Source organism: Hemiscyllium ocellatum, chromosome 11 (genome assembly GCF_020745735.1).
Source record: "Hemiscyllium ocellatum isolate sHemOce1 chromosome 11, sHemOce1.pat.X.cur, whole genome shotgun sequence".
Lineage (NCBI taxonomy): Eukaryota > Metazoa > Chordata > Chondrichthyes > Orectolobiformes > Hemiscylliidae > Hemiscyllium > Hemiscyllium ocellatum.
Window position 1 is genome coordinate 41,812,751 of NC_083411.1, and position 27,915 is coordinate 41,840,665.

The 27,915-nt window shown below is 42.4% G+C and overlaps 1 protein-coding gene across 1 annotated transcript in view; it reads left to right on the forward strand.

The window, feature by feature from the left end:
* LOC132820312 (gamma-aminobutyric acid receptor subunit gamma-4-like) overlaps positions 1–27,915 on the forward strand; it is a 198,233-nt gene that overhangs the window by 38,177 nt on the left and 132,141 nt on the right. The window contains exon 4 of the mRNA XM_060832337.1: positions 14,432–14,499. Within this exon, the coding sequence (XP_060688320.1) occupies positions 14,432–14,499 (68 nt within the window). The remainder of the gene's footprint in view (positions 1–14,431; positions 14,500–27,915) is intronic.

The window sequence follows — 27,915 nt, forward strand, 5'->3', positions numbered from 1 at the left end:
CCAAATATATAACCTCACTTAATCAGCAGTCCTGTGTCTGCTACTGCTCAGCATGCACTCTGCCTATTCATGAGGTAAGCTTTTTGTACGATGAATTTACCTTCCTGGCATCCCCCGGTCTTCGCTGTCATTGCTCCTGCTCCCGCTGCATGAATGGAGCAGGGCTATGCTATTCACCTTACCAGTGTCCCTCATGATTTTATAAACTTCTATAAGGTTATGCCTCAACCTTCTACACTCCAGTGAATACAGTCCCATTATATCCAGCTCTCCTTATAACTCAAACCCTCCATTCCCAGCAACACCCTGGTGAATCTCTTCTGACCTTTCTCCAGCTCAGTAATATCCTCTCTATAACAAGGTAAGCAGAATTGGACATAGTACTCCAGAACAGGCCTCACCAGTGTTCTATACCACCTCAATATGACTTCCCAACTCCTGTACTCAAAGGACTAAGCACTGAAGGCAAGCATGTTAAAGCCTTTTTAACCACCCTGTCTCTATATAATGTAAATTCCAAACATGTTCCTGAACCAATAGGTCCTTATGCTCTACAATCCTATGTTGAAAATGTGTTGCTGGAAAAGTGCAGCAGGTCAGGCAGCATCCAAAGAGCAGGAGAATCGACGTTTCGGGCATGAGCCCTTCTTCAGGAGCCAAGAAGGGCTCATGCCCGAAACGTCGATTCTCCTGCTCTTTGGATGCTGCCTGACCTGCTGTGCTTTTCCAGGAACACATTTTCAACTCTGATCTCCAGCATCTGCAGTCCTCACTTTCTCCTGTACAACCCTGTCCAAGGCACTACCATTAACTGTGGAAATCCTGCCTTTGTTTGTCTTACCAAAATACAGCACCTCACATTTATCTAAATTAAGCTCCACCTGCCACTCCTTAGTTCAATGGCCCAGCTGATCAAAATTCCATTGTACTCTGAGATAATCTTCTTCACTGTCCAGTCGGCAATTCCACAGAATGACCACTCAGTGAACAAAAAAATTCTTCCTCAGATTTCCTCTTGTCTAAAACTCATAAATCTGCGTCTCTTGGCCCTTATACTGTTAAACGATGTGAATAGTTTTACTTGTCTACCTTATCTGAACTTGTCCAAATGGTGTACACATCTATCAAATCTCTCCTCAACTTCTCAACACCAGCATCTTGAATGTCACTAAACCCCTCATCCCTAAACTCATTCTGCTAAATCTCCTCTGTGTCCTCTCAAGAATCCTCACATCATTCCCTGAGTGCAGTAACCAAAACGGGACACAATCCTTTAGGCAGGGTGTTACCAGAGCTTTAGAGACTACTATCTTTTATAAACCTCCCTATTGTTATGATCCCATCTGATGCCAATATTGACAAATACGATTTCAGAGTGAAACCAGACTTAATAGATCCTAAATTTGTTTTTAGTTTTGTTTTTATTTTAGTCATGCTGGTCAGTTACTGAAGAAATTCTCAAGAATCTTCCAATGTACTTTGAACAAAGAAAACTGTTTCCAATAAGAAAGCAAATATGAACCATATGACACTAGACAAAATATGGCAATAATTTTATTACAACACCAGGAAAGGATTTAAACTCACTCATTCCTTTTTATCTCAGCAGTATCTTACAAAGAGCAAAGCCTCAAAGGATTGTAAAGGAAGCTAATGTACATTCTGTACCCATGTCTCATGCATTCTGACCCTGCATTCTCCAGCTCCCATGTTCCTGCCACCTCTTATGTGTCTTTCTGGTGTTATGTGTCTTTCAAGTAGATGAGTTACTGGTAACAACTGGGTGATAACCGAAACATGGCAGATAATCCCATGTAGGTGTACCTGCGTATTCAACTTCCAATTCCACAGGTCCTTTCACCAGTGGTATTTATTTATCTAACATCATCACACAATGATTTGGCTTGTTGCTGCATGGCATCATACATGCTATGTTCTCATAGAAGTCATCTTTAAGGTGTTCAGGCAGTTGTGAGATTACATGCTAGAACTGGTCAGATAGTGTCAGGTTTTCCATATTATCTCTCCTGAAAATTTCCACTAGTTCTACTTTACCCACCTGGGAGTACAGACATACCATAAAGGACAGGGTTGATTGTTCCTATATCGCTACACCTTTTGTGCCATTGCAATACAAAATCTCCCTGTAGCTAGATGCGAAATGTGGCTTGTTTCCATTGCAGCCTGTATAATTCCCATTGTACACCTAACGTATGCATTAAATCAGCACCATGCTTCTACATCTCAGAAACTGAATGTGTACAATCTACTGAAGAATCTTCCACACTACATTTATCTGAAATCATGCTTATTGTATCTCCTCCTTGCTCTATTGTGTATTGTGATATATTATCCCACCCATTACTCTGATATTCTCTACTCTACGTGATGTCTCAGTGGTGTAAAACTGGAATTGCCAGAACAGTGCTGATTAAAATCTTATAATGTATAACATATTCTGCATCTGTTTTATATCCATGTGTTAACCCATGAGCTGGCAGCTGGAGAGGTTGTGCCCCTTGTGCCATGACAGAAAAAACAAGTGCACATCAATTATCCACTGAGATACCTCATCCTTGTGAATGTGTCTAAGGTCTGTCCCTCATTAGCTTGCGTGTCCATGACCCACCGGGTACTGCAGACATAATTTCTGATTACATATTTAAGAGATTTTCCTGCACAATGATCAATTTGTGAATGACTAGCTCTGAATTACCTGTGTCAGATCTCGACCCATACTGAGCTGTATGTCCTTGATCCTCGTCTCTCTTCCAAAGTTTCCTTAAATTGAGAGCTTAAAATCTGAACGTTTCAGTCCATTGCTGTTGAGTCAGTTGACTTTATTCCTGTAATCTCTGTGTTGAATACAATGATTATATGATTAATTGTGTTTCAGTCAGCCATTTTCCTGGACTATGGGTACAGCCAGTCGCCTTCCTCCAATATTAATCCACACCACCTGTGTTATCTGTTTTACGTTGCATGTGTCCTCCACTAACATCACAAACCAATATTGGAGGTGTTTCAAAACACATGTAGGAAAGTTTATAATCCTTTAGCATCACAAAGCCATTTGCTGGAGTCCTTACCAACCTCTGGCTGTATTATGCATTGTTGTTGCCACAGTTGAGGTAAATTTGTTGCAGACTGATCACTCCCTTTATAATTCCCAGTGTTGTTGATCTTACCCCTGGGCCACTTTAGCATGAAGCTCATTTTCAGACTCAGTGCCAAAGTGGTTCTGCCCAATTGTAAATGATTATGGTGGCAGTGCAGAAAAACTGTACACAAGTACGTGTTGATGTCATAATTTTAAACATATCACACAACTTCACTGCTTATCCCTTGCATAGCGCTGAGAAAATTATCACAAGTCATGCATAATAAGTGATGATTCATTGTTAGATCCTTACCCTTGCTCCAGGCAGTGAGCTTTTCCACTGTACATGTAGCCATCCATTTGTTTAGGGTCCTCAGGAAATACATAGAAAGCAGTTTACCCACAAGACATGTCACTACCATGGTTAGCATGGTTCAACTACTCCTATAAACTAATTATCCTGGAATGCAAATCAGTTAATGACCTTACAGGTGCATCTTGTAAATTATGGTCACTCATAATGCCCTATTCATTGTAGTGCAAATTCTAGCTCCTCCAACATGACCTTTGCCATGACCATATCTCCGACACTTAACGTGTTCCAATCCTGCCTCTATTTCCCTGTGGAATATGACCAACTGATTCTGAACTTCTGGTCTCAGCCCATTCAGCCTCTTGCACAGCTTTCTCACAATCTGCTTATCTCTTTCACTTCTGCCTACTTCCTCATGACAATCACCAAATCTCCAGGCGATCTCATTACCCTTCCAAACACTAACTCTTTTGGAAATAATCCAGTTGATCTATTTCATATAGCCCAAAGTTCCATCAATATCTTAAGCAACATATCAGCACATTGCTGTGCTGCCTACTGGATGGATTTAGATAACTCTCTCTTTAATGTCCTATTGATTCACTCCACCATGCCTGAGCTCAGCTGGTGGTACAGGATGTGAAAATTTTGGTGGATTCCCTGCAACTCATAAGCTTCACGAGAACATGGAAAATAGGAACAGTTGTAGACCATTCAGACCTTCAAGACTTCCCAAGACCTCAACTCCTCAATTTTTCAAAAAAAAAACTATCTGCTGCCTTTTTGATTACTTGCAGTGATGTTGCCTTCACAACTCTCTGGGTTAGAGAATTCCAGGCATTCACCTTCCTCTGGGAGAAGAAATTCTTTCACATCTCAGTTTTAAGTGAGTGTCATTTTATTAAACATAGAAACACAGAAAATAGTAGCAGGAGTAGGCCATTCAGCCCTTCAAGCCTGTTCCACCTTTCAATATGATCATGGCTGATCATGCAATTTCAGTATCCTCCTCCAGCTTTCTCTCCACATTCCTTGATCCCTTTAACTGCAATGGCCATACCCAATTTCCTCTTGAAAACATCTGTCGAACTGGATCCAGTTCAGAACTGCCACATGGAGTTTGCACGGGCCTCATGTCCCCATCCCATGGCTTTGGCTTTCCTGGTCTGACTTCTTTGTGCAGATATTAATCTGTCTCCTCCCACTCACCTGCCTGTACGATTCTGTTTCCTCTCGCAGTGCCTCCTGTATTGAGTCCTCCTTCATGTTCTTTGGATCAAATCTACATCAACTGGTTTGGCTCAGTTCATAATTGTTATCCTGTTACTGTGTCCCCTCATTCGAGTCCTGTCACCTGCCCCCCAGTAAGTGAAACATCACCTTAACATCTTTCATGTCGCCACCTCAGAATCCTGCCTGTCTGAATAGATGACCCTTCAATTTTCAGTAATGAACAAGGCCTAACCTGTTAAATTGTTCATGATAAATTAACCCCATCAGCTCAGGAATCAGCCTAATAATCTCTTTTGAACAGCCTCCAATGCCACTATGTCCTTTTCTGAAAATACTGGATGATAACTATACACAGCACTCCAGATGTAGCCTCAATGACATCCTCCATTGTTTTAACAAGGCATCCCACAGTTCTAACCTCCCTAATAATAGAGGCCAAATTTCCACATGCCTACTGTTTACGTAATTGTTAGTCTGTTGGGTACATTATTACATTGTGTACTTCAACTTTCTTTCAAAGTTCTCTTTCCCTTGAACTGTATCCAACATTTGGATATTCCTTATTATTTCTATTTTAGTTCACAAACTTTTAATTATTCTAATCCAAAGTATATCTTTTATTACCAACTGATTGTGCTAGATTCGGTTATCATACAACTTGTTGATAGAGGACTCAGAACTCAGCCAAAAGATTGTTTATTTTCATGTGTATGTAAGAAGAACTAGTCCCCACCATGAAGTATCAAATCAACTCTGCTGGGTTACAGACACCCCAAGCTTTATATGAAACATTGCAATATGCATATTAAAACTCCCATTTTCCTTCGTCCGTGCCGACTGCTTTTCCACAATTTTCACGGGCATTGTCATATTTTACTCAAGGCCAATGCTATCTTGATGATAGGGTGGCTCCTACACTACCAACTGTCTGTCTGAGATTTCCATTTTCTTCCAACAGTATGACTGAAAATTTAACCCCTTAACAGCATTGTAGCTCAGTGGTTAGCACTGCTACCTCAGCGCCAGGTGCGATTCCAGCCTTGGGTGACTCTGTGTGGAGTTTGCACATTCTCCCCATGTCTGCGTGGGTTTCCTCCGGGTGCTCTGGTTTTCTCCCACAGTCCAAAGATGTGCAGGCTAGGTGAATTGGCCATGCTAAATTGCACATCGTGTTAAGGAATGTGTTGGTTAGATACATTAGTCAGGGGTAAATGTAGGGGAATGGCTTTGGGTGGGTTAATCTTCGAAGAGTCAGTGTTGCCTTGTTTGGCCTGTATCCACACTGTAGGAATTCTAATTCTAAAAAAAAATTCAAGCCTTTCACCCTAATTTCAGTTTTCAGAAGTCTTGCAGGATTTCCTCCTTGAGAATTTAACATTCCTGCCATTATTCTCTGGCACACACGCACAGGTTGACTCCCTTCTGGATTTTTACATGGCTCTTTGTCCCTGGCCCTTGTCATGAGAAAATGCATTTTTTTTAGTTTTTTTTAATGAGATAAACTATTAACCACCAGCTTTTCACTTCAAGGCTTGTAAAACCTAATTAAAAATTCATGTTTACAAACAGACCCTCAGACATTTTGGCTCCAAGAACATCTCAAAAATGAAACTAAAATCATGTCTCCTCCTTCTTGATGTAGAAAATACACCAACTAGCCACTAAACGCCATGATCAGCTGTCCCTCATAAACACACCGATAACAAGGACCACAAATTCGACTGGGACAACAACAATCAGGATAAGCTAAACAGAGGACAACCAGAGAACTTCTAGAAGCATGGCACTCGTCCACCGACTCCATCAACAAACACATACACCTAGACCCAATATACTGACCACTACAACAAGCTGTCAGAACAGGCATCAGAAGCAGCAGGAAAGGAACCAAATAAATTCTAGAAGACACAGAAAAGCAACTCTTCACAGGAGGATTCAAAGCACTGAAGATGTCACCTAGACAAGGGGCAAAATGTCTGCAAATCGAGATCCCAGCTCAGTGAGCATACCCACAACTACAGCAACCGGCACCCAAGCTACAAATCTTCACCAGGGTGCCAGGGTCAGGATGTCTTGGATTGGGCCTACAGGATTCTTAAGGGGGAGGGACAGCAGCCAGAAGTTGTGGTGCACATCGGTACCAGTGACATAGGTAGGGAAAGGGAGGAGGACTTGAGAAGAGAATACAGAGACTTAGGTTGGGAGCTAGGAGGCAGGATGAGCAGAGTAGTAACCTCAGGATTGCTACCAGTGCCATGTGCTAGCGAGGCGAGGAATAGGGAGAGAGTGCAGATTAACACATGGCTGCAGGGCTGGTGAAGGGGGGAGGGCTTCAGATATGTGGATCATTGGGATACCTTCTGGGGAAGGTGGGACCTGTCCATGAACTTTATTATTTTTTTTCTCTCTCTCTCCTGCACTGACCTCACCATGTGCTGCCTTTGTCTGTTTAAAAGGGAGAGGGCCTTAGAAGACAGAGGGTGATGGTAAACGGAAAGTATTCAGCCTGGAGCTTGGTGACCAGTGGTGTTCTGCAGGGATCAGTTCTGGAGCCACTGCTCTTTGTGATTTTTATAAATGACTTGGATGAGGAAGTGGAAAGGTGGGTTAGTAAGTTTGGTGGAGTTGTGGATAGTGTGGAAGGCTGTTGTAGTTTGCAATGCATCATTGACTGGATGCAGAACTGGGCTGATAAGTGGCAGATGGAGTTCAACCTGGAGAAGTGTGAAGTGATTCACTTTGGAAGGTCAAATTTGAATGCTGAATACATGCAGGATTCTTGGCAGTGTCGAAGAGCAGAGGGATCTTGAAGTCCACTTACATAGATCCCACAAAGTTGCCACCCAAGTTGATAGGGTTGTTGAGAAGTTGTATAGTATGTTGGCTTTCATTAACAGGGGGATTGGGTTTTGCTGGATAAAGTTATGCTGTAGTTCTATACAGCCCTGGTTAGACCACAATTGGCATATTGTGTTCAGTTCTGGTCACCTCATTATAGGAAAAATGTGGAAGATTTAGAGAGGGTGCAGAGGAGATTTACCAGGATGCTGCCTGGATTGGAGGGCATGTCTTATGAAGAAGGGTTGAGGGAGCTAGGGCTTTTCTCACTGGGGTGAAGAAGAATGAGAAGTGACTTGACAGAGGTGTGCAAGATGTTGAGAGGCATAGAGTGGATAAGCCAGAGACTTTCTCCCAGGGTGAAAATGGCTATCATGAAGGGGCATAGTTTTAAGGTGATTGGAGGAAGGTTTAGGGGAGATGTCAGAGGTAGATTCTTTACACAGAGATTGGTGGGTACGTGGAATGCACTTCCAGCGGTGATAGTAGAGTCAAATACATTAGGGACATTTAAGCGACTCTTGGATAGGAACATGGATGACAATACAACGAAGAGTATGTAGGTTAGTCTGATCTTAGAGTAGGATAAAAGACTGGTACAACATAAGGCACGAAGGGCGTATCTTGTACTGTATTTCTATGTTTTCATACAAACCTTGTACAAAATACAAAATGAAATTAAACTTATGCATTGTTCCTAATATTGTTAATTATCAGAAAATTCTGTTTGATTAGTCAGTGAAATGTGCTTTTTAAAAACAGATGTTAAACAGATCACCCTGCAGTTACAAGGAATGTCTTCACACTACTTCCTGCGCAAACATATCATATTTGAAACTCACCAAGTCTCCAGCACCTTTCCTGTTACTCAGGACGAATTTAAATGTTGATCTGGAGTCTCTAATTGCTGAATAGTTTTTCTATCATGACGATGGGGTCTGCACATGAGGACCCTGTAGAATCCCCATTGTAGCAGACTCAAAGGGAAATTGCCCAGGAAACTGAAGCTTCCAGTGAGCAATTCCCGATACTCCAAGAGTATCCCTTGAAATCCAAGAATTCAGAGGGTTCTGTAGCAGTTATAGTTACCCAGGAAAGGTTAGACATTTAGAAACCTAGTCTTAACACCTGGGAAACTACAAAACTGACCCAAACGCTGACCAAACATACCCCCAACTACACCTCTGCCAGATCCCTTACACCACAGACTCTGAACCCACTTACATCATTCTCTTCCACAAACCAAACATGCACCTATCGCAGCACCCCCAGCACACCCCTTCCCAGACTCAGACCCAGCACGTGCTCTGCCAGGCAGGAGCTGACACTCACCTTACCCCTGAGATTGTCACCCTCTCCTCCCGACAGGTCTCAAAACCTCTCTGTAAACCTATATCCCCTTTCCTTATCCCAGCGCTTGATTCCACATCCCCCTTCCTCCAGGTGGATGTTACCCCAGCCCAACCTGCCCTAAATACTGCACGATTTACCTAGCACCCTTCTCACCTGGCACTCAGGAAAGTGCCCACCTGAAACCTATTCACTTGCACCCTAACATCATACTTAACCCTCAAGAATTTCCCTTTCGCAGGACCTATCAAAGTGTCTGTGCTATTAGTCATTTATCTCAGAGAATTACAAGGAGCACACGTTGCCTTCTTCTGGCCACCTTGCACAACAAGGACACAGTTAAATTTCTCGGATCCTTTGCATTTCTGAAGTTGCTATTATCAGAACATCTTGCCAGAAATTAGGAGATCTTTCTGAATGAAAAATAACAGGATTGGAGTGCCAATCTGACTGTGATTTCCACTCCTTAGAAAATTGGCCCATAACTGACAAATCCTTCCTCTGCTTCTATCATCTTAGCTTCATAGTAATAGAAGCAGGAGTAGGCCATTTGGCCGATCAAGCTTTCTCTGCCATTCTTTGAGATCATGGGTGTCTATCCATTGTCTCAGCTCCTCCTACCTATCCCTATAACCCCCTTACATGCAAAAGTCTTGAATATATTTAATGAAGCTGCTTCAACTGCTTCCTTGGGCAGACAATTCCATAGATTCACTACTCTCTGGGAAAAGCTGTTCCTCCTTATCCAGGTCCTAAATTTAATGCCTCTAATCTTGAGGACATGTCCCCTAGTCCTACTCTAATTTACCAGTGGAAACAACTTACCTGCCTCTATTTTATCGATCCTTTCCATAATTTTATGTGTTTCTGACAAGATTACATTTCCACTCCAAAGAATAACCCACCTCTGACTAATGCACCTAGCACTATGGATAATTTAGGATGGCTAATTCAGCTGACCTGCACATCTTTGGACTGTGGGAGGACATGGAGAGAATGTGCAAACTCCACACAGACAGTTGCCCCAGGCTAGAATCAAACCCGGATCCCTGGAGTTGTGAGGCAACGATGCTAACCACTGAGCAACCGTGCCATGCCATGGTGTTTCTATAAGATCCCTTCACATTCAAGTGAATGTGAATGCAGTCCCAGGCAGCTCAACCTCTCCTCATAGGATAACCCTGTCATCTCCGAAACTGATGAACCTCCTCTGCACCACCTTCAAAGCCAATATATCCTTCCTCAAGTAACGAGACCAGACCTTCACACAATACTCCAGGTGAAGCCTCACCAACACCTTGTACACTTGCAGCAGAACCTCCCTGCTCTTAAATTCAATCCCTCGAGCAATGAAAGCCAATATTCCATATGCCTTCCTGATTACCTGTTTTGCCTGCAAAGCAACTTTTAGTGATTCATGTACGAGCACCCCTAAGTTCCTCTGCACAACAGCATGCTGCAATCTTTCACCATTTCAATAATACTCTGACCTACTACTTTTACTTTCAAAGTGGATAACTTCATATTTGCAAACATCTGTCAGACCCTTGCCCATTCACTTAACCTATCTGAATCTCTCTACAGACCCTCCACATCCTCTGCACAGTTTGCCTTTCCACTCAGTGTAATGTCATGATCAAACTTGGATATGTAACACTCAGTCTCCTCTTCCATTCATTTATATATATCATGAACAGTTGCGGGCCCAACACCGACCCCTACAGCACCCCACTCACCACTGATCTCCAACCAGAGAAATACTAATTTATTCCAACTTTCTGCTTTCTATTGGTTAACCAGTCCTCTATCCATGCTAGTACATTCCCCCCAACTCCATGCATTCTTACCTTATGGATGAGTCTTTTATGCAGCACCTTATCGCACGCCTTCTGGACCTCTAGTTATAGAGCATCCACCTGTTCCCCTCCATCCACCGAACATGTTACATCCTCAAAGAGCTCCAGTAAGTTTGTCAAACATGACCTGCCTTTCTAGAATCCATGCTGCATTTGCCTGAAGGAACCCTTTCCATCCAGATGTCTCACTATTTCTTCTTTAATGATAGCCTCCAGTGTTTTCCTGACGACAGATGTTAAGCTAACCGGCCTATAGTTACCTGCCTTTTGCCTACACCTTTTTTTAAACTGTAGCATGACATACACTGTCTTTCAGTCCACCTGAACCTAACCGGAGTCTATTGAATTTTAGTAAATTACCACTGATGCGTCTACTGTAATTTCCAGCACCCTGGGACGCATTCCATCAGGACCAGGGGACTTATTTACCTTCAGACCCTCATGTTTACTCAACACTACCCCTTTAGTAATAACAATTGAATCGACTTCCCTTGACTTTCCTTAACATCCAAGCCACACAGAACAGGTGACATATCTAACCTAAGTACAGTCAACCTTTCCAGTACCTCTTCTCTTTCAATTTTGACCCCATGCACCACTTCTTTTGTCTCAACGTTTACTGACATTTTGCCAAACTCCAACCTCTAGCCCAAATAAAAAGATCTTCATATTGTAGTCTTGCCCTGTTCACACATCTAGAGAAAAATAACTTGCATTTTTCATTTCTCTTAACCATAGAATATCCTGAAATTCCATTCAACCAATGAGAAACGTCTGAAGTATAGTTACTATTGTCATGTAGGAAACAAGGCAGTGATTTACACACAGTAAGATCCCACATACAGTAAATGTGATCATGTCATTTGATGAATGCAACAAGACTCAAGGGATAAACGTCAGCCTGGACCCCAGGGAGAACTCCACTATTCGAATTGTGCGGTAGGATCTACTGCATTCACCTGAGAGGAGACACAATGATTCTTTGTGTTGTGTTTCATTCTGAAGATTGGACATCAGATAGTGCAGCATTCTATCGTTGTCAGTCTGGATAATGTATTCAATGTATTAATGTATACATGAGAACTCATGACCTGCTGCTACACTGTTGCAGAGAGCACGATGATATTCCCCAGCAATCAGCCTCTCAAATGAGTAAAACACCATTCCACTCCACTGGTGGTCAGCAGTGGCAGCTTAGCAAGAGCAGTGTTGCTGCAAAGATTTAATTGGTGTATCTGCACAATTACAATAGACTACAGTTATCATAGAATCCCTACAATGTTGAAATAGGCCATTCGGCCCAACAAGTCCACACCGACCCTCTGAAGAATATCCTACCCAGACCTATTCCCCTACCCTATTACTCTACATTTCCCCTTACTAATGCACCTCATCTACGCACCCCTGAACATGATGGGCAATTTACCTAACCTGCACATCTTTGTAGGAGGAAACCTGAGCACCCAGAGGAAACACAAGCGGACACAGGGAGAATGGGCAAACTCCACCCAGACAGTCGCCCGAGGGTGGAATCAAACCTGGGTCCCTGGTGCTGTGAGGCAGCAGTGCTAACCGCTAAGCCACCATGCCATACTTGCAGTGCTGAGATATTGAGGATCACCCAGTCCATATTGGTTTATTTGTTAAACTGAGTGGTGGTAGTTATCAACATGACACGAATTACAAGATGTGCAAGGGTCTCTGTATACCTTAGTGCCACAGAATGTGAGTAGTTTAGACTATCAGATTCAGACACCAAGGTTCACTTCCTCATAGCCTATTGCATGGCCTTCGAAATGTCTCACACCAAATAAGCAGTGTAGGACACACCCAACAGTCAGAATATAAGTCCTCATGGAGCAAGAGGAGGAGGAGAGTCAGAGGGGCAGTAAGGGATCGGAATGATGGTGGTGGTCAGAGTAAAGGGAGGTTGAGGGTTAGAGTTGGGATGGGGGTCAGATTGGGATGGGGGGGGTGAGGGAGGTAAGAATGCGCGTGAGGATTGCCATGAGGATGAGTGGAGGTCAGGGTGAGGATGAGGAGTGTCAGGGGTGAGGGTGAGGTTCCTGAGGTAGAAGACCAAATCATTGGACTCAAAACTCTGGACAGCCGGAAGACTACCTGGTAAAGGTGAGGGCTGCTGAGGCAGGAGGAAACTGTGGGGGTTCTTAAAGTGGTTGCACCCTGAACCTATCGGGAATCTTCAAAATGAGAAATGGCCACTGCCAACAGGCCAGGGTTGTGCTGATGGAGCCACTCTGTAGGATTGCATTTATCTGGGCTATGGGCATCAACAAAGGAAATTTACCCCCCACCCTCTGTCACTGGGAGATCACTGCCAGGTACCTACTGGCTTCTGGCTTCAATGAGAGGATGTCAGGAAATTTCTAGTGGCAGTAGCATCTTGCTTGCAGTTAGTTTCCTGAGCAACCATAATTATTCTTACTTGATGGGTGTTATCTGCAGTTGAGCATTCAACTCTAGCAAGCTGTCAGGTTTTAGGGAACTATCTTCTGCATCAAAATCCAAACACTCCATTGCTCATGAAGTGAGTGTCTCAAAGCAAGGTTAATTGAAAAATATTCATTTGATAAAACTGGCAAATGAGGTAATGTGGGAAAATGTAAAATGTTTATTTAGGTAGGAATAAAATAAGGAAGCGTATTGTCTAAATTGTGGACAGATCACAGACCTATGAGATGTAAACAGTTCTGGGTGCCGTAGTACATGGTTCACAGAAGGTTAGCATGCAGGCACAGCAAGTAATCAGGAAAGTGCCAGAATGTTATCTTTTATCACAATGGCATTTCAGATGAAAGCAAGGAGTTTATACTTCAGTTATATAGGATGCTCATAAGACAACATCTGGAGTACAGTGTACAATATTAGCTTCCTTATTTAAGGAAGGATATTATGCTATGGAAGTAGTTCAGAAACTTCATTAGTCTAATATCCAGAATGAACAGGTTATCTTCTGAAGAGCTCTTGGGTTAATTAGCCCTGCATCCACTGGAGCTTAGAAGAGTAAGAGGTGACTTGATTGAAACATATAAGATTCCTGAGAGGTATTTCTTTTAATATATTCAATCATGGGATGAGGACATTGCTGGCAAGGCCAATATTTATTGCTCATATCTGACTGTTAAGAGCCAACCACATTGCTGTGGACCAGGAGTCACATGTAGGCCATACCAGCTGAAGGTCACTCCCCTAAAGGAGCTTAGTAATCCAGATGTTTTTTTTTCCCTGACAATCGATTCATGGTCATCATTAGTTTCTTAATTCCAGTTTCCATCATCGTCTGTTGCAGGATTTGAATCCAGAACACAGCCTGGGTTTCGGGATTAACTGTGCAGTGATAATACCACTAGGCCTGCTGTAGGGAGAGAAGATAGGTGACAGGTTAGGTGTGAAAAAGATGTTTCTCATTTAAAACTCAGGGATTGCCCATATACGACAAAGATGAGGAGAATTATCTTTTCCTCACATTTAACCCAGCTCATCAATGCATCAGACAAGCCATTAGTGCCAAATGGACAAGCAGACCAGTTAGACATCATCAACTCTCCTTTCAACAATTGGTTGCATCTGTCTGAGGTAGATATGGCTTTGATTTAATGTTGCGACTGAAAATTTAATCAGTCATGATTTCCTTGCACTTTCTAGAGTGGATGTGTGGCAGAATTTTGAAATACAATCTTCATTCTTACATTGTAATATGTGCTTTTGTTTATTTTTCAGTAAAGCCAATTGTTATTGACGTGGACATTTATGTGAACAGCATTGGCCCAGTATCTGTTATCCAGATGGTAAGTAATTCATGGAAAGGTGTCAGGAGGTTATTTATGAAAGAATGCCCCTGTGCTCAGACTGGCTCACTGTGGATCAGATAGTGCACAGTGTCTGCTCTGGTTCACTGTGGATCAGTCAGTGTCCAGTGTCTGCTCTGTATCAGTGTGGATCAGTCAGTGTCCAGCGTTTGCTCTGTATCAGTGTGGATCAGTCAGTGACCAGTGTCTGCTCTGTATCAGTGTGGATCCGTCAGTGTCCAGTGTCTGCTCTGTATCAGTGTGGATCAGTCAGTGACCAGTGTCTGCTCTGTATCAGTGTGGATCAGTCAGTGTCCAGTGTCTGCTTTGTATCAGTTTGGATCAGTCAGTGTCCAGTGACAGCTCTGTATCAGTGTGGATCAGTCAGTGTCCAGCGTCTGCTTTGTATCAGTGTGGATCAGTCAGTGTCCAGTGACTGCTCTGTATCAGTGTGGATCAGTCAGTGTCCAGCGTCTGCTCTGTATCAGTGTGGATCAGTCAGTGTCCAGCGTCTGCTCTGTATCAGTGTAGAAAAGACAGCATCCAGCATCTGCTCTGTACTTAGTGTGGATCGGCCAGTTTGCTCAGTATCAGTGTGGATCAGTCAGTGTCCAGCGTCTGCTCTGTATCAGTGTGGATCAGTCAGTGTCCAGCGTCTGTTCTGTATCAATGTGGACCAGTCAGTGTCCAGTGTCTGCTCTGTATCAGTGTGGATCAGACTGCATTCAGCATCTGCTCTGCTCTCTGTGCTGATCTGACAGTGTCCGTTTTTTGCCATGGTTATTAGTAAACAGGGACAGCTATGGTCTCACATTTCTGGCTCTGGCTTTCAGCTTGAAATGTTTTTATACTGTGTGCTGTACGTAAATGAATGCTGATAGTCATACCTTCATAAAGGCTGCTATGGGCCATGCTGAATAATGTGAATGACAGATCATCAGAACTAAAAGTGTATTAAAGATAGGTAATTAGAGTCAAAGAGAAATGGAGGGATGGGAAGATTGGTTAACAAATAGAAGAAAAGTGACAGAAAGGAAAATATTAAGTTGTAATTATTCTTGGCCAGATGAGTTCAGTGGCATGCATTAATAATTATCAAAGGAATGTGGAGTGGTCAAACTGGCCATGTTCTTATTGAATGGAGCAGCTTGTTCAAGGGGCTGAGAGGCCTACTCCTGATTCATCTGTGTGGAACAGTAGAGCAATGGAAATTATTCAAAGATTCACAGGGTACCACTTTCTTATAAAATATTACTGAACCAATTACATAAAAATGGTGAGCAGCATTAAACTCATCATTAAAGGTGTCAATTCTGGATCATCAACCCAGCTAATAAATGAGGAGAGGAAACTGGCTAAAACATGACACACCATTAACAATGAAAATCATTAACAATGACAGATACGTTTGTAAGTCACAAAGATCGCAGTCTTCCATTCAGTGTCTCACCTTTGGGAGGGAACGCAAAGTTTACCAGACTTATTCCAGGGATGGCAGGACTGATGTTTGAAGAGAGATTAGATTAGTTAGGACTTTATTTGCTGGAGCTTAGAAGGCTGAGAAGGAATCTCATAGAACCCCTCAAAATTCTATCAGGACTTGACAGGATAAATACAGGAGGGATGTTCCCAATGAGCATGGAGTCCATAACACAGTCGAAGGACACGTGGTAGGCCATTTAGGACTGAGATGATGAGACATTTCTTCACTCAGACAGTGGTGAACCTGTGAAATTACAGAAATAAGTTGAGGCCAAAACTTTGAATGTTTTCAAGAAGAGTGAGCTATAGTTCTTAGGTCTATAGGGGTCAAAGACTGTAGGGAGAAATTGGGAACACGATGCTGAGTTGGATAATCAGCCATGATTATATTGAATGGTGGAGCAGGCTTGAAGCATGATACTTACATGGGCAACTATAGAATGCCATCAGTGCCTGTTGTTGCATTTAATATTCTTAAAGTCCTACACCTGAATTCCAACAGGACTTGGAGCAGGCTAGGACTCAGGTTGTCAAGACAGGATAGATTTGGGGTAGAATACATTTTAAATTTTTAAAGTGCACAACACCTTCTCATTCAGTTTGTCATAGAGCCTGCAGTAAATCAATAAACTTCAGCAGGGACACAGGGGAGAACTGCCCTACCTTGTTTCTCAAACTCAGACCCCCAGTCTCACATTCCATTTGAAGACAGCACTTCTCATGGAGCAGCGCCCCCTCAATGCAGGAGTGTCAGCCTGAAGTCTTTTATTGAATTCTCTCTCGTGGGACCCAAACCTGTCTGAACACTTCCAACAGTGCTACCCTCTATCAGCATCCGAGTTCAGACAGCAGTCTATCACTGCCGTACTTCCACTGGTGGAGTGGCAAACCACCCCAAAAGGAATTCAAGCCACACATCTCTATTTCACCTGGAATCTGTGGCTGTGAGGCAGATATTTTTGTCGTCTGTTCCCGATGTTATTGGGAGCTGGCTTTCACCATGTTATCAGCAGATTACTCATTGCTCCTTTCTGTGAAGAAAATCGCTGAGTGAGAACCTTGCAAAAACTTGCTCAGCAAGCTCATTCCTCATTCTGTCAGCTTCAGCACAATGCCTGTACAAATCCATTCAACCGTCTCCCCCTTATCTCGGCCATGCAGTCAGATTCCACCCCCAGCCCCCACTCCCTCACTGTCTGCTCAGCAAGGTGGAAGCTGTTGGCTGCTGCTGTCTCTGTGATGTTAGTGCTGTTTTTTCCTATTACTTCACAACTGATAACAGTTGATCCATCACTAAATCCAAGGCCAATTCACAGATGAAAGGGAGAGACTAATGCCACAGTACAGCGTGGTCCAATAGGTAACCAGAAACATTCTTGAATATAATTTGCCAATGATGTAATTTAAGATCAAAATTTTTCGATTGAAAGAGAAGCCTTTCTTGCCTAAAGAACATTAATGAAACATTTATAGTCATGAAACATGACAGTTTCATAGTCACTTTTATTTCTAACGCAATTAAAATCTTTAAACTTCCTCATTTGGATTCAAACTTAGTTTACCAGGATCATTATTTCAGTCACTTTGTATTTCAGTTAAGAGTTCAGGTGGCCTTTTACCTCAGTTTGTTAATGCTGCAGCCATTGTCAGCTAGTGACCACAGGAAGATCCCACGATTTAATGCTGTATTGCCCTTGGCTTTCTTTTGCTTTATGATCTTACATATGCATTGCCCAAATATGACATTCTGTGTATCATTGGCTCTTGCTGCTTTGTAGCTAAATGGTGAATGCATGTCCCAAAGGTGCAATGATTTTAAGCAGTTCTATTATCAGGCATGTGTGACATCAAGATGTCAGCTGTCATGATTAATAAAGAATTGAGATTTACGCAAGCAGAAGATATCACCACTCAGTAAGTTAGTAACAACATTACTTAACAAGCATTTATTCAACGTAACAGTAACAAATAATAGTGAGCAGGAAATCAGGATACATGTACTGCAGACAAGGAGAAGAAGAAATCTGCAACTCGAGACCCTGAAAAGATTTGGACGCTGAAGATCAATTGGAGTTTTCAGCATTGACCAAGAGCTTTATGAAATAGGGGTAAAAAAGCAAAGGAATATGTTGACCATCATCCATCAATTGTAGGAGCAAATTCAAGATGCTTCCTCATGTGCCTTTGTAACAGGCTTGAGGAGCTAAATGGCCTCCACCTATTCTCATCTACAATATGCTATCTAGTAAGGTTGAGGCTATATACAATGAAAATCCTGGAATTCCCTCACCAGTAGTACTGTGGGGATCGCTATGTTTCAAGGACAACTTCAGAGAAATATCATAGAATCCCCTATAGTGTGAAAATAGGCCATTCAGCCAATCAAGTCCACACTGATCTCTGAAGATCATCCCACCCCATCCCCATAACCCTGCATTTCCCATGGCCAATCCACCTAGCCTGCTCATCCCTGGACATGATGAGAACATAGAAACTCCACACAGACAGTTGCCCATGGGTGGAATTGAACCCAGGTCCCTGGTGCTGTGAGGCAGCAGTGCTAACCACTGAGCCACCTTCTCCAGGACAAGTAATGGTTGGGAATAAATGCTGACCACCTAACTAGGAATGTAATGAATCAAAACGAAATGACAATATTAGCTGTACCTAATTTGTGTACTAACATTTTTTAATCACATCCCAGACACCCAGATTCCTCTGTACCACTGAGTTCTGAAATCTCTCCACTTTCAAATAATATGTTGCTTTTCTCTTCTTAAGTGGACAAGTTCATATTTTGCCACATTATATTCCAGCTGCTAAACTTTTGCCTACTCACTCAGCCTATATTCCTCTCCTTGCAAACTCCTTATACCTCATCACAGCTTACTTTCAAATCTATCCGTGTGTCATCAATAAATGTTTCTCCCATAATTTCAACCTTTTTGCCCGGTCATCATTATAAATTATAAACAGTTGAGGCCCCAGCACTCATCCCTGTGCCATAGAAGCTGTTACATCTTACTAACCTGAAAATAACAGTGAATGTTGTCTGCTATGTTTCCTGTAAGCTAGCAATTTCTCCAGCCACGCTGTTTTTAATAGCACTGCAACATGCACTTTTCTTTAGTGCAGTAACCTTAGGGTGGCACGATGGCTCAGTGGTTAGCACTGCTGCCTCACAGCGCCAGGGACCTGGGTTTGATTCCAGCCTCAGGTGACTGCCTGTGTGGAATCTGCACATTCTCCCTGTGTCTGTGTGGGTTTCCTCCCATGTTACCCACTGTGGGGAATCTAATCTAATTTTCCACCTCATCATGAGACATGAAGAGAAGGCTTGTTTCCCAGTGAGTGGTTAAGTTCTGGCTGGCTCAGACTGAGAGTATGGGGAAGCTTTCAAGAAGGGATTGGATCATTATCTGAAAAGAGAGAGTGTGCAACGATGCAGAGAGAAGGCAGAGAGTGGTCTGAGGCGAAATTCTCCTAAGACACGCTAGCACAGTCGTAATGGGCTGAATACTTTCGAGCGCTGTAACTGTTGAAGTCCTTATGTTTCTGGGAGAAGTCTTGCAATCACGTGAGCAGTGGTCAACAACCTGAGAAATTGTGTGTCTCTCTCTGTGTCTCTGTGAAAATATGTGTGTCTAATGTCTCTATGTGTGTGCATATATCTGTGTATATGCTTTTATATGTGTGTTTGTGCCTGTGTGTGTTATGTTTACAACAAAGCAAAAGATGTTGGAAGTCACAGATGGCAAAAGATCACGCATCAAAGGGCAGGAATATGTGAAATTACAATTGGGGTAATTTCAAAAGACATTAGAACACTAAATCTTTTGTGGATTGTTTATGTGTGTGATATTCAAGCCTAAGGTTGTGGAAAACAAGTATCTTGTTAAATACGTTTATCAGTCTTCTAGGTAATTCTGAGTTAGAAGTTATCAATATATAGGACATGATGATTAAGGCTCTGTGAAGTTTCATATAAAAAGACACCAAAAGTTACTACAGATAAGGATGTATTTCTAACCAGGTATGACTCCAAACTAGCAGTGGTCAAAGATGTATTGGTAGAATGCCTTTTCAAAAGGATTTGGATTGTAATAAAATACCAGTGTTGTAAATTCTGAATGTTATCAATGATTGACAACTGGCCTAAGATCTAAATGAACGCTGGAGTCACTGATGACAGATGGACAAAGAGTTGAATTTGATATCTGATCTGTATCGTAAACCATGTCTAGCTCTGAATTTATTGTAGCGCAGTATCTAGTGTCAGTGACCCTGCATTTGGATGGTGAAAAATAAAACAGGAGTATCTTCTCGTGATCTAATTAGTGTGTGGCTGCTGATAGCTGGTTGATGGATGGTCTGACTGTTAGGCTTGATTTTCTTTTAATAAAAGAGTTTCTGCAAATTTCACTCGCTGTGAGGTGAAGGCTCATCTCCCACAAGTGCCATGGATCCTTTACATTGACAGCAAAGACAGATGAAACGTCAGTTTAATATCACATATGAAGGCCATGACCTCTAACAAGCATTCTCTCAAGTGTCTTCAGGTCTTTGGACTGTTATTGTGAATATATAACCTCTTGACTATGATATGACTGCTCCCCTTTGAGTTAAGCAACATTTTGCATTTACACTGCATCATTTACATCCCAAGGAAACTCATAGAGGATACTAGATACATTCTGACACTAACCTGCAAACCAATCAAGGTCAGGGACTGGGAGCATCATTAAGCAGGTAGGTTTTTATGAGGATTATAAAGGAGGAAAATGAGGTAGAGGAAGTAAGAAGTTTAGGAATAGAATTCCAAAAGGTAGAGATCAGACAATCCTTGGAGCTGATAAGTGGAACAATTAAAATTAGGGTTCTCACAAAATCAGCATAGGAAACTGCAGATACCTAGCAGTTTGTGATGACTTTTGACCTTTGTCTGTGCATTCTATAGTTGACTATAAGAATATTTGACAAGGAATTTCAAGAGATGATCTCAATTGTGAAAAGTTTTATTGTGGACATAGTACCAATAAAACAAAAGTTAACATGCAAAGCCCATGTGACTGACAGACAGAGAACTGTAGCAGGGAACAAGAAGACACTTTTACAAGGAGCTGATTGTATAATGCAGTTAAACAGGTTAGAACTCAGATTGTGATAGGGATGGGACATGGAAAAGTTCTGAAAAAAAGGATAAGATATTTAAATTCAAATTAGAGCTGGGAGGAGAGCCAATGCAGACTCTGAGTAAGAGGATGATGGGTGAACATGGTACAGATTAGAATACCATGTGTGAATAGGGTAATTTATTACCATTGTGTAAATGACCTAGAAGATGGTTTTCATTGGGAATACTAGGATAGTAGACGTAAAAGATTCAATGGGAGAAAAATGCAACAGAGGGATGGATTCTAATGGGAGAATTAACGAGTGAGAAGGATTCAATTAGGATTGAATTCCCGAATTAAATCAGGGAATTATGGGATTGGGAAATAGGAATCAGTGGGAACATTTGAGAATCTAAGGATTGGGGATTGAGTTAAGAGTTGTGGAATTGTGGCAAATGCATTCATTCAACACTGAGTTGAGACACTTCTCAACTTCTGACAGAGAGATTCTTGAGTTATGGTAATCAATTGTCTTATCTTCATGGGTAGGTTAGAGTGGAGCTAGTATTAATTGTTCACACACGTGTGGCATAAGCTGTATTGTTGAATAATGATTCCAAACACTTGGAAATGTATTAATCACTTGAATCTAAACCCATTGACATGACTATTGGACTATAATAATCTACACACTGAATGTGGACTGAAACATTCGTATTCAGAAATCCACATGGTGACATATGGAGGTTAGGTCCATAGCCACTTAGGATACTCCAAAGATTTCACAGAAGCTTATTCTGATTTAAGTCCTGGATAAAAGTTTGTAAAGGCATCTTGCTCCAGGACAAATATTAATCCTATTTTTACTTGCCCACCTCACAGCAAGTGCTGTTATTAGAATTTAACCCTGATTTTCAAGCTTTGTTCAAACGTTTCCTCTCTTGTAGCCCTTCTCTTCCCAATCTGTCTCTCACTCCTGCTGCTTGAGCTAAATACTCCCAGCCAGATTTGCCAACTCTGCGTGGGCATATTCATGGGGAAATTACCACATGGCCTTCCTGGATGACCATTACCACCAATAAACAGAAATTCTGGATGTAGGTTTGCTCGCTGAGCTGGAAGGTTCATTTTCAGATGTTTCATCACCATACTAGGTAACATCTTCAGTAAGCCTCTGAATGAAAACAGAAATGTTAAGTAAAATGAAGGAATGGCATTAAATATTTTAAAGCCCTGATAATTTCTCCCAGCCTCAAATTGCTTATAGCAAAATCAAAAAAGTTCATGTTCAATCCAGTGAGAGTTTAGAGGGTTGGCTGAAAAATGTAGCAGAGAAGAGGATGTCAATCTGATCATTGTGGTCAGGGTACAGCTCAGATTGAAGTTTTAGAAGCCTGGAGGGTATGGGAGTAAAGGAAAAGCAAGTATTAACAGTTTGGACGCAGTTTGAAGAGATTTCATAGTTCAGAAAGGTTGATTTGCTCCCAGGTAAGTATCAACATTTTAAATTCAGACTAATTCTCAGTAGTGGAATGTTGTGATAGACATTCTTGACAACTCGCGCAAGGGTTAGTGCAAGTGGTTGTTCGACTTTTCTTATTATTAATCTTGAAGCCCACTCATTAAACATTCCATTTTCATTAAAGTAGATAATACATTCAGTCTTTACCAGCACAGACTGGTCGTAAATTGCCTCTGAATGATTAGCAGTAGCAGCATTGAAGTAATAGGATTAGTCAGAAGTGGACTTAATCATTCTTCCTCTTTCATTAAAATAATTTTCATCAACGCAGCATCAAAGCAACCACAAAATACAGACTTCGTTTTCCCTGTGAATTCACTTCATGGCATGAATTTTGAATGTTAGTCTCTCAACCCTAGGATAAAGATTATTCAGAACGATGTGGCATATATACTACATAATCAGGCCACTTGGCCCATCTGGTTAATACTCATGTTTGTGCTCCATGAGAATATTTTGCATTTGCTCCTCATCTTGCTTCATTTCACTGCATCAACATGTTCTTCTTTTGCTTTCTCCTTCAGTTGCCTGTCTGGTTTGATCTTAAAGCTATCAAATGTTATTCACTTCAATGACTCTCTGTGCCAGTCAGTTCAGTCTGAACATCATAGGTTCTCTCAGACTCCTTTCTGAGTTGATTAGTGACTCTCTTACATCTCCACCATCACACCCCAATCCAGATTTCACTGCAGGAGGACTTCACCCCTTTCCTACAGCTACCCTATCTGAAAGATCAGATCAATAAGCCCAGTTCCGACCATGTGAATGGAATGGATCCACTTTTCCAGAGAAAAGGCTGTCAACCAGTTCAGTTTCATTAAAACTTTTCAGACTCAGGATTTGTGAAATAGCTTTTCTGTTCTAGTATTACTAGATCATTCTTTGCAGCCTCTCCTTTTGATTATTGTTGCCACTGTTTGGAATTGCCCAACATCCAGGATAGAGCCAAGGTTAACAGAAATTGGAGAAAGACTGAGATAAATCAGGGAGTTGATATCATGCCAACCTGGGCTCCATCTCTACTACTGAACCCACCTCCCACCAAGGGCAAATGCTCTGAATGCTGCCAGCGACATCTTCCCACTTGTTCTTACCCACCTCAACCCCTGAATCCACTAACCCTGCATATCTCTGGGCAGCCTAGTCACTCACAGTGGAGACCTCCCCAGCTTCACCAACTGTAACCACTTGCCGATCACTTGCAATTGTAATACCATCCTCTCTCTCATTTCATGAAGAAAAGACCCCATAACATAGCAGAAAGTGTCAAGTGGAAGGTGGGCTGCCTGACACTTGGCTCTTCAGAGTCACACAGTGGCTCAATGGTTAGCACTGCTGCCTTTATAGCACCAGGTACCCAGATTCAATTCTACCCTCAGGCGACTGCATTGAGTTTGCACGTTCTGCATGGGTGTCCTCCAGGTGCTCTGCTTTCTTCCCACAGTCAAAAGATGTGTAGTTAGGTGGATTGGAAATGATGGGGTCACTCTGAGTGAATGCTGTATATGGAATAGTACAGGCCCTTGCTGTTGCACCGACCTGTGAAACCAATCTGAAGCTCATCTAACCTACACTATTCCTTTTCTATCCAATGACCATTTAAATACCCTTAAAGTTGGCGAGTCCACTATTGTTGCAGGCAGGCCATTCCACGCCCCTTCTGTTCTCTAAGCAAAGAAGTTACCTGTCCTATATCTATCACCCCTCAATTTAAAACCATGTCCCCTTGCACTGACCATCACCAAATGAGGAATAAGGCTCCTACTGTCCACCTTATCTAACCCTCTGATTATCTTACATGTCTCAATTAAGTCACCTCTTAACCTCTTCTTTCTAACAAAAAAAAAGCCTTAAGCCCCTGACCCTCTCCTCATAAGACCTTCGCTCCATACCAGGCAACGTCCAGAGGTTCGCTGCAGATTTGATGGGCTGAGTGGCCTCTTTCTGCACTATCAGGTTCTAGTCTATGATTCTCATCCTTTATGAGCAGAGGACCCTAACTCTGGTCAGAGCCAAATCCTGGACCAGATTCTGAGGCTGTCCTTAAATGACTGTGTTGGGATTACCAGAGCAATAGCCTCTTTTGAGTGAACTGAAGTCTGCTGAAAACCATGATGACAATCCTGGCTATGTGTTTGCCTTGTGTTCAACCTGAAACTCCTGTACAGTGAGCAGTAGTTGAAGTTGTTAGGTACCTACTCTGACTTCCATGCCAAGAATTCTCGATGTCTATCCTGCTCACAGCCGTTGGTAGCCACATTTTAATGAGGCAAAATATGTTTTCAGTAAGTATCATTAATGAATGATAATCCCCCCAAAATAGGTAACTCACAACTGCCTAGTGAGAATCTCACCTCAACACCTAGAACTTATTTCAATTAGTTAGTGGGTGGCACAGTGGTTAGCACTGCTGCCTCACAGCGCCAGAGACCCAAGTTCAGTTCCCGCCTCAGGCGACTGACTGTGTGGAGTTTGCACGTTCTCCCCATGTCTGCGTGGGTTTGCTCTGGTTTCCTCCCACAGTCCAAAGATGTGTGGGTCAGGTGAATTGGCCATGCTAAATTACCTGTAGTGTTAGGCAAATGTAGGGGTATGGGTGGGTGGTGGGTCGGTGTGGACTTGTTGGGCCGAAGGGCCTGTTTCCACACTGTAAGTAATCTAATCTAGTTCAAAGATGCAACAAGTTGTTTCTGACATCAACATAGACCTCACTGGAGTTCTTGTGTGACACCACTATATTTTCTGTCCTGCCATAGCTAACACCATTCAGGTCCCTATAAGACTGGGAATATGTTTCCAGTGTGGTACACACACCACTAAACTTTTAAAGTCATACAAGGTAGTATGCTGTCTATCATATACAGACAATGACAGCAGACTTTATTAACATTTTCATTTGATCACCCGCTATAGGGGGTCAGTTAGCTGGACAGCTAGTTTGCAATGCAGTGTGACACCACCAGCATGGGTTCAATTACTGTACAGGCTGAGGTTACCATAAGGGGCTCTCCCTCCATAGTCTCTCTCTGCACCTGAGGTGCTGTAGCCTTCAGGTTAACCTTCCCTCCAGTTGTCTCTGTCTAACAAGAGAGTAGGGCAGTGGTGACTTTACCTTTAATTTGGAGCCCAATTTCTCTCATTGCAGCCATTTTCCAATAACACCTATCCTTCCACCTCACTACCGCCCCCATGTTGTTCCCACCACACACACTCCACTTCCTAATCCCCGCCCCCCCCCCCCACCCACTCCCCCCACCATTGCCTCAAATCACAGCCTGGCTCTCACCTCCATCCCATTCCTCCAAACCGTAATTCTGAACTTCCATCCAACACCAGCCCTCCACCCTTTATTATGTGCTCTCTACCACCTCCACCTTCCCGCCACCCCATCGTGACCTGGCTTTCACTTCCACCCCTCCACCACCATGGCTTTCACCTTGTCCAGACCCTCCCGACTATGTTGTTATTCTTATTCTTGACCATGGCCTCCCTCCTTTGATCACCTGTCCAGTCTGTAGTTTCTCAGTAATTCACATGATGATCACTGACCTCATTACCTAATGAGTGTGTCATTAGTGTCAGTTCAGTAGTTACCCTCTCAGTTCATAGATTCAATTCCTGTTCCAGGGCATGACAGCCACACCCCGTCATGTTGTCATGCCGATGGAGCGCTGCACTGTCAGAAGACTCATGTTCTTGATGTGATCTTCAATTGAGGCTCCATCTGTTCGTTCATGTCGACACCTACTCCTTTTAATTTGAGGAGGGCATTGCCATGAGAAATGAACCAGGAAATGATCCTGACCAATTGGAGCCAAACTCCCTGGTCTAAAATTTAATTAAACATCATTGCTAACGACCAATCAGAAATATTGGCATATTCTCCATGGCAATGTCTCTACCAACCTGAGTCCACTTCTCAACCAATCCACACTGTCCTCTCATTCAGCCTAAATCTTGATTCCCTTTACATTGATATTGTTTTGAATTCTTAGGTCCAGGACATACCTCAACAATTTTTCACTTTATTGAGTTGTTGCCAGCATCATAGCTGCTTTAAAATAGATGAGTGAGAAATGCAGTTCGTTCTCGAGCACATCTTTGGTAACATTGCTGGAATATCGTCAGGGCCCAGAGCTTTTGCAGTGTCATCTGTTTTCACCAATCACTTCTTGATGTCATGTGGAGTGAATCAAACTTGGCACCTGTGATGCTGAGAACTTTAGTTTGTGCTGAAGGTGGATTCAAATATTTCAGCCTTGTCATTTCTTAGGGTCTCATCTCAAAAGGTTGAGAGTTTTGATCATATTTTAAGGTGAGGACTCAGTGATGCACTATACTATTTTGAATGTATGGGATGGGAGAGGGGCAAGTATTTATGGGAATGTGACCTTTTAGAATCTTTTAACATTTGCTTTTGTTGACTGACCACCATTCCCTGAGAAGCAGCTGACTAGAATCCATGTTGTCTTCATTCAAAATAAGTAGCAGTGAGCCAGCAAGGAGGCTGAATCACAGCCTCCAATCCTGACTGGAGCCCTTTGCAGAAAGTCTTGCCTGTGGGCCACAAGTGGCAAACTGGAGTGGAGAGCAGTGCCGGAGTGCGCCTATGTTGTATAATCTACTTCATCCTGGGGGTCAGACTCAGTACTGCTTCCTGAAGACTGGTGTCACCTCCCTGGCCATGGTACATGGTGAATTGGATTTGGTTTGATCCTTGTTGAATTTATTATTCTATCACTTGCCGTGTAGGTTGAAAGTCATAAAACTTTCTGCAAACTTTAAGTTGAGCTGAATGAAGTTTTGTTGAATCAATAGCATTGCTGATGCATTGCGATCGATACTGTTGAAATATTACAGCAATTTTTATTTACTCATCTTTAAGCTTATTATATTTTATGTTCTTTCATTTAAAAGGGATGCTATTCATCTCACTTCATACCAAAACAAAATAAACTTTTTTTATCTCAAGATTCAGTGATATTAAGGTAAATGCAAGAACAGTGGGTGAAATGGGACATGTGAGTGACTATCATGTGATTCAGTAATGCAGAATTTATTACCATGTGATGAAATGTCAATGATCAAATTCCCATGAAGTTAAAAAAAAAGTCACAGAATCATTGAATTCTTACAGTGTGGAAACAGGCCATTTGGCCCAACGGGTCCACACACACGATCCGAAGAGCATCCCACCAAGACCGATCCCCCTACTTTGCCTAGCCTGCATATCCCTGTACATCATGGGCAATTTAGCATGGTCACCTAACTTGCATATCTTTAGACTGTAGGAAGAAA